This window comes from Sceloporus undulatus, chromosome 7 (assembly GCF_019175285.1).
Source record: "Sceloporus undulatus isolate JIND9_A2432 ecotype Alabama chromosome 7, SceUnd_v1.1, whole genome shotgun sequence".
NCBI lineage: Eukaryota > Metazoa > Chordata > Lepidosauria > Squamata > Phrynosomatidae > Sceloporus > Sceloporus undulatus.
The window spans coordinates 23,499,227-23,515,648 of NC_056528.1; the positions used below are offsets into that span (position 1 = coordinate 23,499,227).

The 16,422-nt window shown below is 48.1% G+C and overlaps 2 protein-coding genes across 5 annotated transcripts in view; one reads left to right on the forward strand and one right to left on the reverse strand.

The window, feature by feature from the left end:
* Window positions 1–30: 30 nt before the first annotated feature.
* Window positions 31–13,403, reverse strand: PCSK4 (proprotein convertase subtilisin/kexin type 4). Of its 3 annotated transcripts, none has more exons than XM_042478592.1 (15): window positions 13,063–13,403; window positions 7,466–7,570; window positions 7,187–7,288; window positions 6,981–7,109; window positions 6,819–6,895; window positions 6,478–6,566; window positions 5,468–5,640; window positions 4,006–4,218; window positions 3,577–3,677; window positions 3,241–3,344; window positions 2,857–2,974; window positions 2,486–2,668; window positions 1,707–1,831; window positions 983–1,102; window positions 31–512 (listed from the first exon to the last, which is right to left on the reverse strand). In XM_042478592.1, exons 1-15 carry the CDS (start codon window positions 13,096–13,098, stop codon window positions 31–33), a joined length of 2,157 nt encoding a protein of 718 aa, XP_042334526.1. In that variant the 5' UTR covers window positions 13,099–13,403. The 3 variants fall into 3 exon arrangements, with proteins under 3 accessions (XP_042334526.1, XP_042334525.1, XP_042334527.1); XM_042478591.1 differs by lacking the exon at window positions 13,063–13,403 and adding an exon at window positions 9,083–9,365; XM_042478593.1 differs by lacking the exon at window positions 13,063–13,403 and adding an exon at window positions 8,550–8,672.
* REEP6 (receptor accessory protein 6) overlaps window positions 11,677–16,422 on the forward strand; it is a 6,873-nt gene continuing 2,127 nt past the window's right edge. Inside the window, exons 1-3 of one of the 2 annotated variants that reach the window (XM_042478606.1) lie at window positions 11,677–11,836; window positions 15,176–15,269; window positions 15,487–15,625. In XM_042478606.1, the coding sequence (XP_042334540.1) occupies window positions 11,722–11,836; window positions 15,176–15,269; window positions 15,487–15,625 (348 nt within the window). In that variant the 5' untranslated portion in view covers window positions 11,677–11,721. The remainder of the gene's footprint in view (window positions 11,837–15,175; window positions 15,270–15,486; window positions 15,626–16,422) is intronic. The other variant, XM_042478604.1, reaches the window with a different exon arrangement.

Consider the following 16,422-nt stretch of genomic DNA (forward strand, 5'->3'; position numbering starts at 1 on the left):
GTCTGCCAGGATGCCAACCTGAGCGCAGGGTCAAGGCAAAGGGTCCTGGGACGGTTCCATAAGCTCCTCCTCAGCCTGTGCTTGGTGGAAACACAGGAGCCCCAAGCTGGCTTTGGACACCCCTTTGGCCCGGTCTTGTTTCTTCTGCCGCTGGCCCTTGAGGGCCACCAAGCGGGCCACCAGGTAGGCGAGCCCCCCAAAGATCAAAAGGGCGACCACAGCTGGGACAAGCAGCCGGGCAGGCCCCTGGGCAAACCTCCCAGCAGGGGTCAGGAGTGGGTATCCTGGGTGCCGGAGGCAGGTGTGGGTTGGCTGGTCGAAAGTGCTGAAGGGTGGGCAGGCAGAGCAGTCGTTGGCCGCTCCTCCCTGGCAGGTGTAGCAGGACGCGGAGCAGGGGGCGCAGACCCGGATGGAGCCTCCTGGAGACAGGGATGGCTGGGAGAGCCCATAGTACCTGGGGGGGCAGTAGGAGAGGCAGAGATGCTGGAAGGCAAACAACGGGCTGAGGCATTCTGGGAAAAGGAAGAGAGAGAGAGAGATTGGAAAAACAGGGGAAGGTTAGCAGGTGGGTTGGAGGTCTTTCCTCTGGGGAAGGGCCACATCCCACACCCCAAAATCATTATTTTAGTTGGAGGAGAGCAGTTGGAGGAGGACATAACTGAGGGGATAAACATTAGGCTAGAAAGGAAAAAGAAGAGGGAGAAGAAAGTGGTCATCTCTATGCCCCCACCACTACTTCATAAGTGGATACTTGAAAAGGAATTATTTCATTCCTCCTTTCCAAAGGACTCAGGATTCTTTAGACCTGAACATAGGCTTTAGGAAAGTTGCTTTCCTAAAACAAATGCAAAGGGATGTTGCAGCACCCTTGAGACTAACTAAATGAAAGAAGCCAGTAGCAGGAGCTTCCGTAGACTTGAGCCTGTCCTGTTTCTTCTACCAGTGTTGAAAGCAAGGTGAAGTGCAGTCTGGAGATACTCACCTCGGCAGCTCCCATCGGGGTTTCGCCTCACACACCCACTGCCCACTGAGGTGGGGGTCTGCCTCGCCATCATGTTCTCGTCCGTCCCATACAGTTTTAAGACAACGCTGTCAAGGAATCCTGCGAGGGCAGAAGGCAAGCAGGAAAAGATTATATAAATACATATGCACATGCTTACTGTATATGATTGTAAAACAAACAGCCAGCACTTTGTTTTGGATCCCAGAAGGATGCAATTAATCATAAGTGTGTATGTGTTTGTAAATACTGGAGTGATTTACAAATATTATTCAGTGTATGTTTACTGCTCTTCTGTTTATGGTACTTTGATACCCCTCTTGCTGCTGTTTCTGCTATTAACGTAAATGTCAGCATAACATTTTCCCTTTATAAATACACCAAAATGAATGAATGAATCAATAAACAGCACAACACTTCAGCTTTTGCCTTCTTCAGTTGCTGAAAACAAAAGTTTTCAGCTGCCTTTGCTCTTCAACTAAGGAAGGTAGAGTCCAAAATGTTTTAATATTTAAATTCTGTTTCCTAGGCTGCAGAATTAATGCAGTTTGACACCTTTTTAACTGGCAAGGTTCAATGCCATGGAATTCTGGGATCAGCAGTTTTGTGAGACCTGTAGCCCTCTATGCCAGACAACTCTAGTGCCACAGCAAACTACAAATCACAAGTTTCCATAGGCTGGAGCCATGGCAGGCTTTGGGCTCACCTGTGTTATAGGCATCGCCTTTGTTCTCCAGCAGGAGGGTCCAGATTCCCTGTGGATCCTCATCCCAATAATGCGTGGACATGAAGGACCAGTCCCTGTAGCCCTGGCTGCTGGTGTCATAAGGCCTAGTAGACGAAGGCACACAGCTCTGTGAGGTTTGGCCCATAGGGTAATGTTTACAAGGCAAGAGAGGCCAAAGCAAAGTTTCTATACACACCCTAGAAGGCCACAACTCACCCCCAAGCACAGCCTACTTCCCCTGCCCCAAAACATCATAATCCCACAGCTAGGAGAGATGAAATGTTACTTCAGATGGCCCAAAATGGCAGACCAACATTTAGTGGGAAGCAAAGCTGGGCACCAGAGCATCACCACCTGAATGCCAAATTAATAAATAAATACAGGTCAAGTCTCTCTTGTTCATTATTCCAAAATATTCCAAAATCCAAAATGGTCCACATGGATGGCTGACAGTGACACCTTTGCTCTCTGATGGTTTAGTGCACACACACTGTTTCAGACACAAAAAGGCATACATAAAACAAACGAATATCACATTTAGACTTGGGTCCCATCTCCAATTTATCTCATTATGTATATGCAAATATTCCAAAACCTGAAAAATTCCCAAACCCTTCTGCTCCCAAGCAGTTTGGACAAGGGAAACTCAGCCTGAAATGATAATACACTTATTCTGCCTTTTCCCCACTCGTGGGACTTGAATCACAGGAGAAGTTATTATCCCCAGCCGCACACGCCTGCACGGAGCTCGCCTTCACCTGACCGCCACTAAGACAGAGCGCGTCCCCATGGGGCTGATGAGCGAAATGGCGAGGTCTCCCCGCCGGCTGTAGCGGAGAGAGAGTTGGACCTGGACGTGTTCGAGGGAACGGATCCTGCGAGTTCTCCCAAGGCAGGCCGAGGTGATGTTTTTAGAGATGGTCAGCCTGGATCCAATCCTCCTAAGAGAAACCACCAGGAGAGAGAAAAAGTGAGCACAGCTTGTGGAAGGAACCTTTTTTTTAAACACTCACACACAGCATGAACACATGTGCTGTGAGAATGCAGGGCTGAATTTAAGGCCATTCGGATGTGTGAGCATGGGTGCATTTGATCTGTATTTGCACATCTTCCTCTCTCTCTCTCTTACAGCAGCTGGTGGACAATCCTGATGGGGCATTTTCTTTGCAGCCGAGTCATGTTCCATGTTTTCGCCAAAGCTACCAACTGCCCAGCATCCAAGAGTCCGTATCCATAATAGTGACTCACTGAAAGAACACAGAAAAACCACAAGCAGATGCAACCACAAGAATGGTAGTTTTGCTAGCAGTATCCTTCTATGGATTGGAAAGTGGTCCCCAGAGTTGAGTTCAAATTGCCATCACCATCAGTTTTAGTCTAGTGACTGGTTTTAGACCATCAACCAAATCAGATTCTATCCAAGAATTATCCTATGACATGTCTTGTTACAAGGTTTCATGGAGAAGGCAGACTTTGCTACTTCCAAAGCAGTACGGCCCCACCCCCAGCTCACCTTTGCGCCCCACGCCGTTTGTGGCCCAGTCATCTGCCTGGAGGCGGGCTGGCCTGGATGCTCTCACCACGAGGTGCTGCATGTCACGCCAGGTCAGGGTTGGGCTAGGAGAAGGAACATAGAGAGCGTGATTGTATGGTTTCAGGCTCTCTAAAAGAGACATCATCATATCCCTCCTGATGACAAATGACACCATTATTGCTGCTTCAGGCCCAGGGATCACTGGCTCTGCTTAATCCCCAGGCCCCAAATGCAGATGCTGACCCCCTCAAATGTTCCTTCTTCCCAGCCCCCAGAGGTGATCGGTGGCCTCCATGACTCTGGAAAGGGTCTTACTTGGCCTCCAGAGCAAGTGCGATCATGCCAGCTGCCAGAGGAGCTGAGGCTGAGGTTCCCGTGTGGCTGCTAGTACAGGTGTGCCTCAGGTCCGTGGTCACCTGGAAGAGCAATGGGAGATCAGACCTGCTCCTCTCAAGTCAGGGACCACCAAATCCACCCAGAACACCTCCCCTCAGGGCTGCCACAAGGCAAGAGGTGCTGGACATCAGCAGTAAACCCATGTTTTTGGCCGAGGGTGGACCATAGGTAGCCCCAAGGCTAGGTTTCGCAGCCTTTAATCCTTTGAAGCTACCTGGGTCACCCTTTTGCCAGTCAAAACAAAAGAGAAAGGTGAATTGCGTCTCCTGGGAACCAAACAGCCACAATTCATCTTTTAAACAGGCCCCACGGACTGTTTTTCAAAAGCAGTGGACAAACGGGTCTCACTATTTGCTTCTCGCCCTTCGCCCCGCTGCTGTAGGTGGTGGTGAGGGTGGAGGCACAGGCCTCGTTGTACCAGGGCACCCGCCCGCTCTCGGTGGTGCTGCCCACGGATAAGGTGTAGATGCTGTTGGTATAGCCATCACAGTTGCAGTTATCGCGGCGAAGGCCTCCATTCCCTGAGGCCCAGATGAAGAGGGAACCCAGCCCACCACGGCCCTACAGGGAGGAGGAAGAGGAAATGGAAAAATCAGAATTTGCCCTGGATGCGCCATGCTGGAGGCATATGCCTGGCCCTTTTCTTCCCACCCCTCATTCCCATACTACTACTAATTCTCATACTACTCAAGGTGTATTGCTAGCAGAGAAGAGCAGGAATTGTGGCAAAGAACTCAGAGCGAGTAAGAATGGAGGAATGGAAAAGGAAAAGAAGTCTTGGATTGGCTTCAGGGAGGAATTTTAGCCTCCAATGGTGTGCTATACACAGGGGGTGCTGCAAATGAGAAGGATTGTGGATCAGGAGGTCTCCAGCATTAGTATTTCAGGTGTTTTGGACTTCAGCTCCCAGCAGCACAGCCAGTTCTGCCAATGGCCAGAGATTCTGAGAACTAAAGTCCAAAGAAATTTGGAGGACCCAAAGTCAAAAATCGCTCACTACAAATACCCTTCTGCTTTCTACACAGGAGGGTCTGGGTTTCCCCTCCAAATAGGGTGGCCATCAGGGCCAGTGTGAGTGGCGGTTGATGTCTCCTATCTCAAAGGTTCCTGGTTTTATTCTAGCCTCCAAAGATGTTGAATTCCATGCCTAAACAGTTTCAGCACCTTGGAGAGAGCACCTTCACACCTAGCCAAAACCTGGAGCAGACAAGGGAGATGCCAGCTGGCACTGCCCAGATGACAAACTGATGCTGAACACAGTCGCATGGGACAGCTTCCAGTGTATCACCAATAAGAAGCAGGGTTCCAACAAACCCAAAGAAATGTTATTCACCACCATGAGAACTATCAATTTGGGGTAGGGCTGAAGAGTAGGAAGAAAGGGATGCAGAAGCAGAAACCACAAGGGCAGAGTTGGGTGCTCCTTCGTGTCCGCTCTCCACTGGAGGCAAGAGCCATGTTGGAAAGATGAAAGTTGGAATCTGGAGGGTAAAAGAGGACAGGTCTCTTTGGCCATTGTGACATGGTTTTATGGTACCTTCTCCTGCTCCATAACATCTTCAGGATTAAAGTTATAAAAATCTATATGGAACATGGCAACCCTATGCACCAGTGAAATACAAGACCACCAAAACTGTCAGTATGTGTAGTCAAAACTGCCAGTCTGAGTGAGATGGCCTAAGCAGCCCACTGTATTCTTGTTTAAGCCACCAGCCATGAGTTCAACACCTCCTCTGAGAAAGGATCAGAGAACATGTTTTGTGGGGGAGAAGACGGCGAAAGGGTCCCTGGTGATGGGGCCTGAACTTACGTTGAGCACCCCCTTGCGGAAGGCTTCTGTGGCCAGAAACCCAGGGCCATCCACGGTTTTCCCATCATCCTCTGGGCCCCAGCTGGCGCTGTAGATGTCAATGTGCTGCGGACGCAGGCTCAAGGACTGGGCCTCCACAATATCCGTCACGGTGCCGTCCAGCATCCTCACCCCTGCAAGGGATTGCTACATCTATCATCCAAGCTCCCCCTTTCTCAACCACCCAGGTTCTAATTGTTTGTCAGTTTGAATCTTAAAGTTGCATAGGATTTTTATTTCCCATTTTTGAACTGCTCTTTCAGGCTAACATCCACCAGTTCGTTGCAAATGGTAAACAGCAACAACTTACTACTAATAATAATATTTGTGTTGGTGGCTCAAAAATGGAGCATTCCTTCTCTAGATGTCTCCAGGATGGGTGATTCTTCCAATCTATCTATCTCACTGTTTTCCTCCTCTGTCCAACCCAGCACTCCCCAAAAATTCCCCAAATTGCAATCAAAAGGGGCTGGAATGTCACTTCATTTCACAGAAAGGTTCCCCAAATGGGACGCACAGTTAGTATTGCCAGATTTTCAAAATACGAACAATAAGGGACACCCGAACTCCATGACATGCAGGGTTGGTGACCAAGAAGTAGTCATTAACAAGTTTGGGTACTCTGCTATTATAGAAAATGAAAGCGTTGGTAACCTGACCATGCATTTCTCTGCAAAATGAGCATATTGTCCACATTCATATAGTAAATGAAGCACACATTTCTGCCTTTGTGAAAGGACAATACCCCCACATACAGAACTTTCGTCATCTCCCTCAATTCTTACAGGTGACACTGAAAAGTATTGGGGGGGGGTTACAGGGAACACCTGAAGGGGAGGTAGTTTATCTCTCCAGCAGAGATTGGCCACAGATACTTTCCAAGTGAGAGGACCCAAGATGGAGACTCAGCCTCTTTCCTTAGTTCTACAATGGAACAACCCCCCTCCCACAAAATGGAAGTGCTCACTTGCCCCCGATTTTGGCTCCATAAGCGATGCCAGCCCCACAGATGTCATTGTTGGCAGTTGCAGCTACTTCGCCCGCGCAACGTGTCCCATGCCTAGAGGTAAAAAAGAGAGACAGAGAAAGTCAGGTACAAAGGTGAGGTTCCACTGTTATTAGTGATTTAAAATGTTTTCTGTATGTGCTTGGATGGGCACATTTCACTAGATGGCCTCTGTGGTCTCTTCTCACTCTAAGAGTATACTTGGAGCTCTGTGGAGGAAAGCTGAGGTGGAACTGTCACTACTAAAACAAAGTAAGTCATCCCAAAGCTGCCTTTTGGTTGTTCCACCACCTTCCCCCAACTCACCTGTTCTCATCCCAAGCATTGTATCGCGGTTGAGGGTCTGGATCATTGTCGTTGAAGTCATAACTTGCCATGGGATCCTACAAATGAAAAAAAAACTGACTTGCCCAGGATCACTTGATGGGCTTCCATGGCTTTGCGGTCTTTCTCCACAGCCCTACTCACGTAGTTGGCCATGAGGTCCGGATGGTCTTTCTCAATGCCGTCATCAAGAATGCTCACCACCACGCCAGCGCCCGTGTATCCGTGGCTCCAGACACTGAGGACGTTGAGGTCTGGAAGCACGTCATTGTTCTAAAAGGTAAAGGAAAAGACCCTCAGAAGCCAGGGCTTTGTGGGCATGCGGGTGTTTGTGTGCTACGTTTCCTCACCATATACCACTGTTTGTGAAACCAAGGATCAGTGGGCACAACGGTGACGTCCATCACCCTTCGCTTTCGCCTTTTCAGCGTCTGTTGCTCAAACCACGGGATCTAAAGCGAAAACGCACATGCTTTAGCAATTGCTCCCCTTGCCACAGTTCTTTTGTGTGGTCCACAAACCACTGGGGTTTTACAAAAATCTGGGGGTTTAAAACGTTTTAAAGTAATTTTAACCATGTTTAAATCATTCTTCCCCCATATTCCATATCTAGGATTCAACAGACCAACCTGCGGCTCTTTCGTCAGGCGGATGTGCCAACCCCGATGCTGACTCAAAGACCTTTGTGCCACACCTCGGTGTGCCAGGTGGAAATAGGGCTCTCCCTCGATCACCTGGAAGGGCGGGAAAGGAAAGGTTTTCAACAGATCCCTCACCTGTCTCAGGCCGGGAAAACGTACAACCTTGTGGGGTTATCCAGGCATCTCCTTTCTCCACACACATTTCCCCTCCAACTTCTCCCATGTGAGCAACACCTGGTCTCCTCCTGCCATCCTAAAACCCTCCTCCTGCCATGCTTTTGGTCAGCTCACAGCTTTGAAATCCCTAACCTGCTTTTTCAAAAAGAAAGGAGATTGGCACAGGAGGAGCTTTTGAACGGCTCCATTAAGACCTGGCTCTCGCTGTCAGCCTGCTTTTAGGATAATTCCAGGTGGCATGTATATTTAATGGGCATGATCTCCATAACCAGAAATTGCCACAGCTGGGTGGAGCAGGAGGGCATAAATCTTTCAGAGGAACTAATTTTGTTTATTCATTTCCAGCAAAGCAAAACGTTGGCCGTATACAAAAGAAGGCTCGGCCATCCTTGTACTGCGCACCAGGAAAAAATACATAAATCCACCCCACCGTTGCGTATTTTTCTGTATACTGAGATCCTACACTTTAGGAACACATCCTCATAACTGCAGAAGGCTCTGCCAAGTAGCTGTGTCAATGTTGGTCTATGGAGGAAGGACCACAAGTGGACAGAAATGTATGGTATCCCTAGGGTCATCTAGACCAGCGCAGAAAACCCACGGCGAAAACCTCCGTGGCAGGGGCTGTCTTGCATCCATTGAGGATGATAGACTCATAACCCTAAACAGAGGGATTTACGACAAACTGGGAACAATTGTGAAACAATGGAAAGTTGGGGAGGGGGTTCAAAATGGCTCCTGTAATGCCTTCTTTCTCTTTAACTCTGAAGCCTCACAAAAGAGTTCGTTGCGGGTGAGGGATTACAAAAACAGGAATGAACCTGCCCATGTATTGACCCAACTGGGCAGCGCACATATGCTCAGGAACACACTTTTCCTCAAGCCTGAAATTTACCTCTGGGAACCATTTCCCACTCAGTGCCACTTTAGTCTCTCAGACCCCAAGAAACAGAACCATGGCAGAAGGTTCAGAAACAGGACAGGCTTTGCAGTCCTCCCCTTGCCTTCAGAAAAGGCACTCTGCACATGCTCAGAGGCTACTGTTTTCAACAAAGAAGCCGACTCTCAGTCTTGCTGAGGGGGGCTGCATCAACACTGGAGAATTAAACCAGTTTGGCACCGCTTTAACGTTGTCTGGCTCAAGGCTATGGAATTCTGGGAGTTGGAGTTTGTTGTGGGGCCCAGAGCAGAGCCTGGCTCAAGGCTATGGAATTCTGGGAGTTGGAGTTTGCCCCCCCAACATACTCCAACTCCCAGAATTCCATAGCCTTGAGCCAGACAACGTTAAAGCGGTGCCAAACTGGTTTAATTCTCCAGTGTGGATGCAGCCAACCTCTCTATTTTCCCTCCTTGTGCCCCAGGAAAAGCACTCTGTACATGCCCAGAGGCTATTTTTCAATGTTTGCAAGGAAGGCGACCCTCCCTCACCTGGCCCAGGTAGAGGAGGCCATGCCTAAGGGCCAGGCGCCGGGCCTCGGGGCGCCCTCCATGGACGCGCACTGCCCAGCTGCCCAGGAAGACTCTGCGAACCTCCGCTCCGCACCCGAGGCAAAGGAGCCACAGCCCCAGCCCTGAAACAACCACTGCCCCCTTCATCATGGCTTCCCTCCCCGGGCAAAGTTTGGAGGGACCATGCGAGGCCCCTTTTTATAACCCAGGTGCGGCCTAGCGCAGCCTGCGAAGCCTGGGCCTCGATTTGGTCCCCAGCCCGGCCCTCGGGAGCCCGAGGGCGGCTTGTTCCCCGCGCCACGTGTTCGGAGGCGCGAGTCGCCATGGCAACGGGGAAGCAGCCGTCGGAGGCGGAGACTACGGATCCCATGGGGCTGTGCGCGGCTTGGCCAGCAGGAGGAATAGAGGGGCCGCCGCAAGGTCTCCTGGGAATTGTCGTTCTGTCTTCAACAGCGCAGCTAAAGCAGCTGAATCGCGTTATGGGTTGATTTATCCAATGTAAAATAAAATTCCGTTTGTGGAAATAGACTCAATGCGTCTATTTTGTTTTTGTACTTTTGTTTTAAGTTTTGAGTTTGTATTTACATCCACACATATACACATATTTGTTTGCATGTACATCCTTGGAAGATGTAGGCCAGTGCAGATTTATATCACATTACATTATATTTGTTTGCATTTACAGCCTTAAAATATGGTCAGGCCAGTGCAGATTTAAGCTCCAGTTTGCACCTTATTTTATCCCCACAACAACCTCCTGAGGTAAATTAGGTCAAGAATAAAGGAGTCTCCCCAACTAGAGGTATGTCCACACTGCAGAATTAAAGCAGTTTGATGCCACTTTAATTGCCATAGCTCTTATCCTACAGAATACTGGGATTTGAAGTTAGGTATCCAGCCTGGTCTAGTTCTGGGAACACAACAAACTACAAATTCCAGGATTCCCATAGGATGGAGCCATGGCAGTTAAAGTGGCGTAGAACTGCATTAATTCTGCAGTGCGGACAGAGCCTGAAAGAGATATTTAATCAAGTCTCTCAGGTCCAAACCACACTGCAAAAATAATCCAGACCGCTTTAACTGCCCAGGTTTCATCCTATGGGAACCCTGGGAATTGTAGTGTCTTGTGGCTCTTCAGAGAAGGCTGAATGTATCATAAAACTACAGTTTACAGAATTCCCTAGCATTGAACCAGGGTAGTTTAAGCGGTCTCAAACTGGATTATTTCTGCAATGTGTTTTGGGCCTAAGTGAGTTGAGACTCAAACCAGGATTTCTAAAGTCCTTGAGTCGTTGAGATGTTGGACTGTGACTCCCAGCATTCCTCATGTCCAGCCAGGAGACTGATGGGACTTACAGTCAAACAAAACTTGGATGCCCTGGTTCAAACCACAAAAGTTATTGCCATGTTTTGCTGCAAGGAATCCCGTGTTTATGGCTGAATTGCAAATTCCATCTTCCTTAGCCAGCATAGCCAGTGCTGATAGGTGTACTGCAACTCCCAGCATGGGACTGTGGACTGCAGGAAACAGGGCAGAGGTTGGGCCCAACGCTTCCAGAAAGATTATTAGGGTTGGGCTCCGGGGCCGATGGTTCCCAAGTCCATGCCGCACCCTCGGGTGCAGAAGGGCTCTTGAGGCGATGGGCTCATCGTCCTCTGTCCATACATTGGCGCTTTATAGCTCCCACTCACAACTAATGCCAACCATGGGTCTGCCAAATGTTTGGGACTACAGCACCCAGCATTCCCGGTCCCTGGCCCTGCTGGCACCATTTAAACAGCCATGGCTCCATCCTACAGAATCCTGGAATTTGTGGTTATGTGAGGCACCTGCACTCTGACAAAGAAGGCTGCCAAGGCCTTGTAAAACTACAGGATCCCATAGAACAGAGCTGCAGCATTTAAAATGGTGTCAAACTGCATTGCTTCTGTTTAGTTTAGTTAAACTAAAATTTGACCCAAGGCGGATCACAAAAGCTGCTCTTTTTAATAATATTAAAAAAAAGCAAAAGCTCAATTTTAAAAGAAAAACATCAGATTAATGTAACCTTAAAAATATAAAAACATTCAAAGGCTACAAAAGCAACACACCGACAACAAGAAGCGCAACTGGGGCGGGATATAGGAAAATAATAATAATAATAATTATTATTATTATTATTATTATAGTTGCATCCACACTGCAAAATTAAAGCAGTTTCCATGCTGCTTTAACTGCCACGACTCCACCCTACAGGATGGAAATCAAGCATAATAATATAATATAATATAATATAATATAATATTAATATATTATAACCTTATATATTAAGATATTATATATATACAGTATATATATATAATCTCCATCCCACTTTAGGATTATGGAGCATGATCCTGGGATGTGTAGTTTGCTGGTGGTGATGGGGGGCACCAAGTACAAATCCCAGGCTGGAGCCAGCTCTGCCCATACTCAGAGGCGCTCTTGGCTGTTCACCTGTCTGTCTCACCTGGCACCTGCTGTCCCCGCCCCCTCCTGCCATTGGCCCTCTCCCCCGGGAGCCCCGCCCACCGCTGAGCTCCAGGAGCGGATTAGAGCAGAGCCAGGCGTCTCTTGCTTGGCTTTGCTGCTGGGCGCCATGGATTCCTTGCAGCGCCGCTGGCAGGCCTTTCTGGAGCAGCCTGGCTGGCTGGGCGACCTCCTGGGCAACCTGGAGGCCAGGACCGGGCTCCAGAGGCAACACCTGGCCACAGGTGAGATCTCTCTCCCTTGTCCTCTGTGCATGCTCAGGGGCACCCTCTCCCTCTGGGCCCTCTGGGCTCCCAGGGCACTGAGTAGTAGGGTTTGCTCCAAGGTAAAAAAGTGCATCTGCCACCTGAGTCATAAGGCTCCACTTGTTGCCATGCCGCCTCCTGTCTCAATGCTGTTAACCCTGCTGCTTTTTTCCTTATTCAAGACCCCCAAGGTGCTGAGTTCAAGTCCACAGGTGAGAGGGGTCCGGAGACCCTCGGCACGCAGCTCTCCCCACACCTGGCTCTTCCTTCGTCGGCCTGGATGGCTATTTTTAAGCCCTAAGCTTCCGGCAAATGGCCTAAAAGATAAACCAAGACCTTTAATAGCAATCATTGCTACTGAAATGGCTCTTGGTTCGTGAGATGGGAAATTCTGTCCATGCTCTGGCACCCTCTTTACCTGCCTTTTTAAATGCAGACAAAGAGGCCAGACCCTTGCTTTAAAGCCTGGCTTCCTATGACAGAGTGCACTTGAGCATGTGCAGAGTGCTCTCCTCTCTTCTCCCGCCTTCTGGGTTGTTATAGCCTGAGAAAGGAGTCATGGTGGCATTGGGATTCCAGCAGAGAGACATTGTTATTCCCATGCTACCTTTGAACTCCATTTTCCATCATCCCCCAGCCACTGTGGCTGGAACTGTACTGTAGTCCAAACAAAGGGCGACTATCCCCAGAATGGCCTTCGGTGGGGTTGCCTTTCCAGATATAAGGAAGGAAGGAGTCCTGGATGATTCCCTCCTTTATTTATGGCACATCTATGCTGTAAAAATAATGTGGTTTGACAGCACTTCAAGCCCTGCTGCTCCATCCTGTGGAATCCTGGGATCTGTAGTTCTGTGGGGTCTTGAGCCTCCTCTGCCAAAGAAGGCGGGTGCATCACAGAAACTACAAATCCCAGGATTCTGTAGGACAGAGCCAGTTCAGTTCAAGTGATGGTAAACTGCATTGTTTTGATGGTGTAGATTCACCCTTATATTATGATCAATTTGCAAATATTCATACTCTGCCAATATCCAGGGATTTCAAGGGGGAGGTTCATTAATTAAAATTTAAATATATTAACTAGACACATTAATTGTTAAAATTAGGGGGTAAATTGGGGTTTAACCCTTTCTAGCATAACCGGTTTATTTTGCTAGAAATCACATTCCCGTTAGAGCCAACTGCGATAAAATAAGCTCCTTACTTACATGTTTATTAAACATATCCTCCTTCTTTTTATCCATTTGGGATTTTTATTTCCTGGAGAACAATCAATTCAAGTTTCTCCCAAAAAAACAGGTAATTTAAAACCCCTGCGAGGCATCCTTTAAAAAGAATCTGGTCCAGTAAACATGATTTTTTCATGAAATTGTAGAAGCTAACAGGTTGTTGGTCCCAGAAGGGATCATAAACCGGAATATCAAGTTTTCCGCAGAGTCCGAATGTGTTGCAATGATGCCTTGCGCAGTTCAATGCACTCCACAAGTCCAGGGGCAACAAGGAGGCACAAGAAAGGGATTTGAGTTGGCCTGGATTTGGAAACTGGTGCTGTTTCCGCGCTGCAGAAATAACCCAGTTTGACGCCACTTTGACTGCCATGGGTCCATCCTATGGGATCCTGAGATGTTTATTTTGTGGCTGCACCAGAGATCTCCGAAAGAGAAGGCTAAATGTCTCACAAAATGACGCTTCCCAGATTTCCATAGGACTGAGCCATGGCAGTTAAAGTGGTGTGAAACTGGATTATTCCTGCATAAGAAAGTGAAGACTGAAGCGGTTGGGGAATGAATACAAAGTTGGTGCGTGGCATTTGGGAATACGTACAAAGGAATACAAATGCAATGTTTGAGAAGAATACAAACTCAGTATCTGAGATGACAGATGAATCCAAACTTAGCATTTGGGAATCCAAACAAACGCAAAGGCGGCTCTTCATAATTGGGGAGAGTGACATTAGGCGCATGCCTTTGTGTTCTTTCCCTGGAAAAAGGCTTTGCAAGAGCCGTGTCAACCTGGACTTTGCCTCTGGGGAGTTTAATGATTGTCCCAACCCAGACGGATCCGTCTTCCTGATCTTTCCTCCTCGGTCCAGGGACCATCTCTGGCACACGCCGCTCTCTATTTGCACATTGTGCCCCTTTTATTCCAAGTCTCAGAGGCTCAGCTTGGAAGGAGGAGAGGGCTTTGCACGCTCAAAAGAGTCGAGCAAAGATTTCCCTGCATCTTGAGTCACAATTCAACCATCGATTCAGTGGTTTTGCTTTTCTCAGGACTAATCAATAGCGCACCCTCCAACATTTCACAGAAGAAGAGCGACTGCAGCAGGTGGCTTTTGCCCGGGCCAACAGGGAAAGACAAGACCAACCCTCCTCTCCTCCTTCCTGAGCCAAGTAGTTCCCCAAATAGAGGTGTTTTCAATGTTTTTATTGATCGATACCTATATGACCAATGGAGCCTAACATCATTTCAGAAGGAGAGAGATGTGACTGTTCTTGTTTCCCACATTGAGGGCATCAGCCATGTTGTTCTAGAATGCTCCTTGAACATAACGTTTCCGTTATTCCGGTTGGCCTCCATGTTGCAGCCAGGTTTTGTTGTCGTCTTACCTTCTTCCCCAAAAACAGCCTGGCAAGTTTGACCTTTTCCTGAACCTAATTGTGAGGGAGGGACATGGGAAGGACCTTCAGCCCTCCAGATGCTCTGGATTAGAAGTCCCATTATCCATGACTGTGGGTTAGGGCAGGCATGGCAACCAAATGCAAATGCTGTCAACTTGTTCAGAGGTTATTTGTACGCCTGTTGTTGACTTTAATTTAACAGTGAGTCTACTTTGGGTGATATTACTAATATCAATATTAATACTAATAATACTCTAGGTAATGATAATGATAATAGATGGGATGAACCCATACAGTTTCAAGCCTTGCCTTGGTCTGAGTGTATTATGTTCTCTCACAGTACCCAGGCCTGTATATTTTTATATATTTGTGTCTGTGTATGCTTTATTCATATCATCATTGGTTTTCTATAATTTTGTTACGGGGTCTTTCTGGGACCCGGATTCTCCTGGAAACAGTCCTGTTCAGGTGCTTCATTCAACTGTTTTGTCTGCTTATATTGATATACAGCTATGTCCTAAATGAAGGCTAACAACGTTTTAATTGGCAGAAATCCTTGCTACTGCTCCAATTTTCCTTTTTGTGAGCCTACAGAGGTCCTGCTTCCCTTATGGATTCTATAAATGGCATACTCCTTCTTATTGATTTGGATGGCAGATGCGTGCCTTTTTGCCATTGATCTTGGCTTTGCTTTTCCTCCCAGGTACGGTTGCTTTCCTGGGACTCTACCTAATGTTTGGATACGGCGCTTCCCTGCTCTGTAATCTCATCGGCTTTGTCTATCCGGCTTATGCCTCGTAAGTATCTGCACAGAGAGATAAAAGCATGTCCTGCCACCCTTTTAGGATCCCATGCATCCCCCCAAAACTTGGAGGGATATGAGTTCCTTGCCTTGCTGGACTTATTGGTCTTTGGAGAGCCCTTGGCCTTTGTCTTTCTGGGAGCTGCCAGGGCCGACTTGCAAAGTCCCCTGTTTTTTGACCCGCTTGCTCTCCCTCCTTGATCCATCTCCAGCATCAGAGCCATTGAGAGCTCCACCAAAGAGGACGACACGACATGGCTGACCTATTGGGTGGTCTATGGCCTCTTTAGCGTGGCAGAGTTCTTCTCCGACACCTTCCTCTACTGGTTCCCCTTCTACTACGCTGGGAAGGTAAGCAGAAGGGAGCCGGGGTGGTGGGTTAAAGTCTAGCCAGTACCATGCAAAGCGGTCTTATCAATGCCTGAGAGGCCTCTGTCTCCAAATCCTTGTTTCGTTGAGGGTTATCTCCTATATATCAACCTGTATTGACAAACTAAGATAGGTTTTTTTTGTAAAGCTAACAGCTGCGAATTGCCCCCACGAAGGGCAGCTGAGCCCACAAACTCTGAGCAATGCAACAAAGAGAGCTCCCAAGATATATCAATGGGGTGAAAGTCCCACTTTCTCGCACTGTGTGAACTGCAGCCACACTAAAGGGAACAAAGGTTGGTGATGGTACATCGGGTGGGTTGGTGGGAGATTTGCAGGCCTCAGACCCCACTTTTTTGAGACTGATCATCACCCCAATGTCTTGACCCAAAAGTGGGGACAGTTCCAGACCTCTCCCGGGGCTCTCCTGTTGTAACATAAGCTTTGTGATTGTTTAAAAAAGGACTCTGAAGTCCATCTGCCTCATGGCAGAGGCCCAACTCTTTATAAGCCCCTCTAATATTTTTTGGAAGGAGTGATTTTTTTCACCCAAAGTGACCTGCCATGCAAGAGAACACCCACACATACCCATCAGCCTGGTCAGAAGTGTAGGGTAGACCCATTGAAGCAATATGACTTACCTATGTGTTGACTCAACCATTCAATGGGTTTTTGGTTAGGAGCAACAAATCAGGCCAGGAAGTCCTGCAGCTGTGATTCTGCAAACCCTGGGCTCCTATTCCGAAGCTGATCCGAAGGGTTGCCTGGATGGGACTATC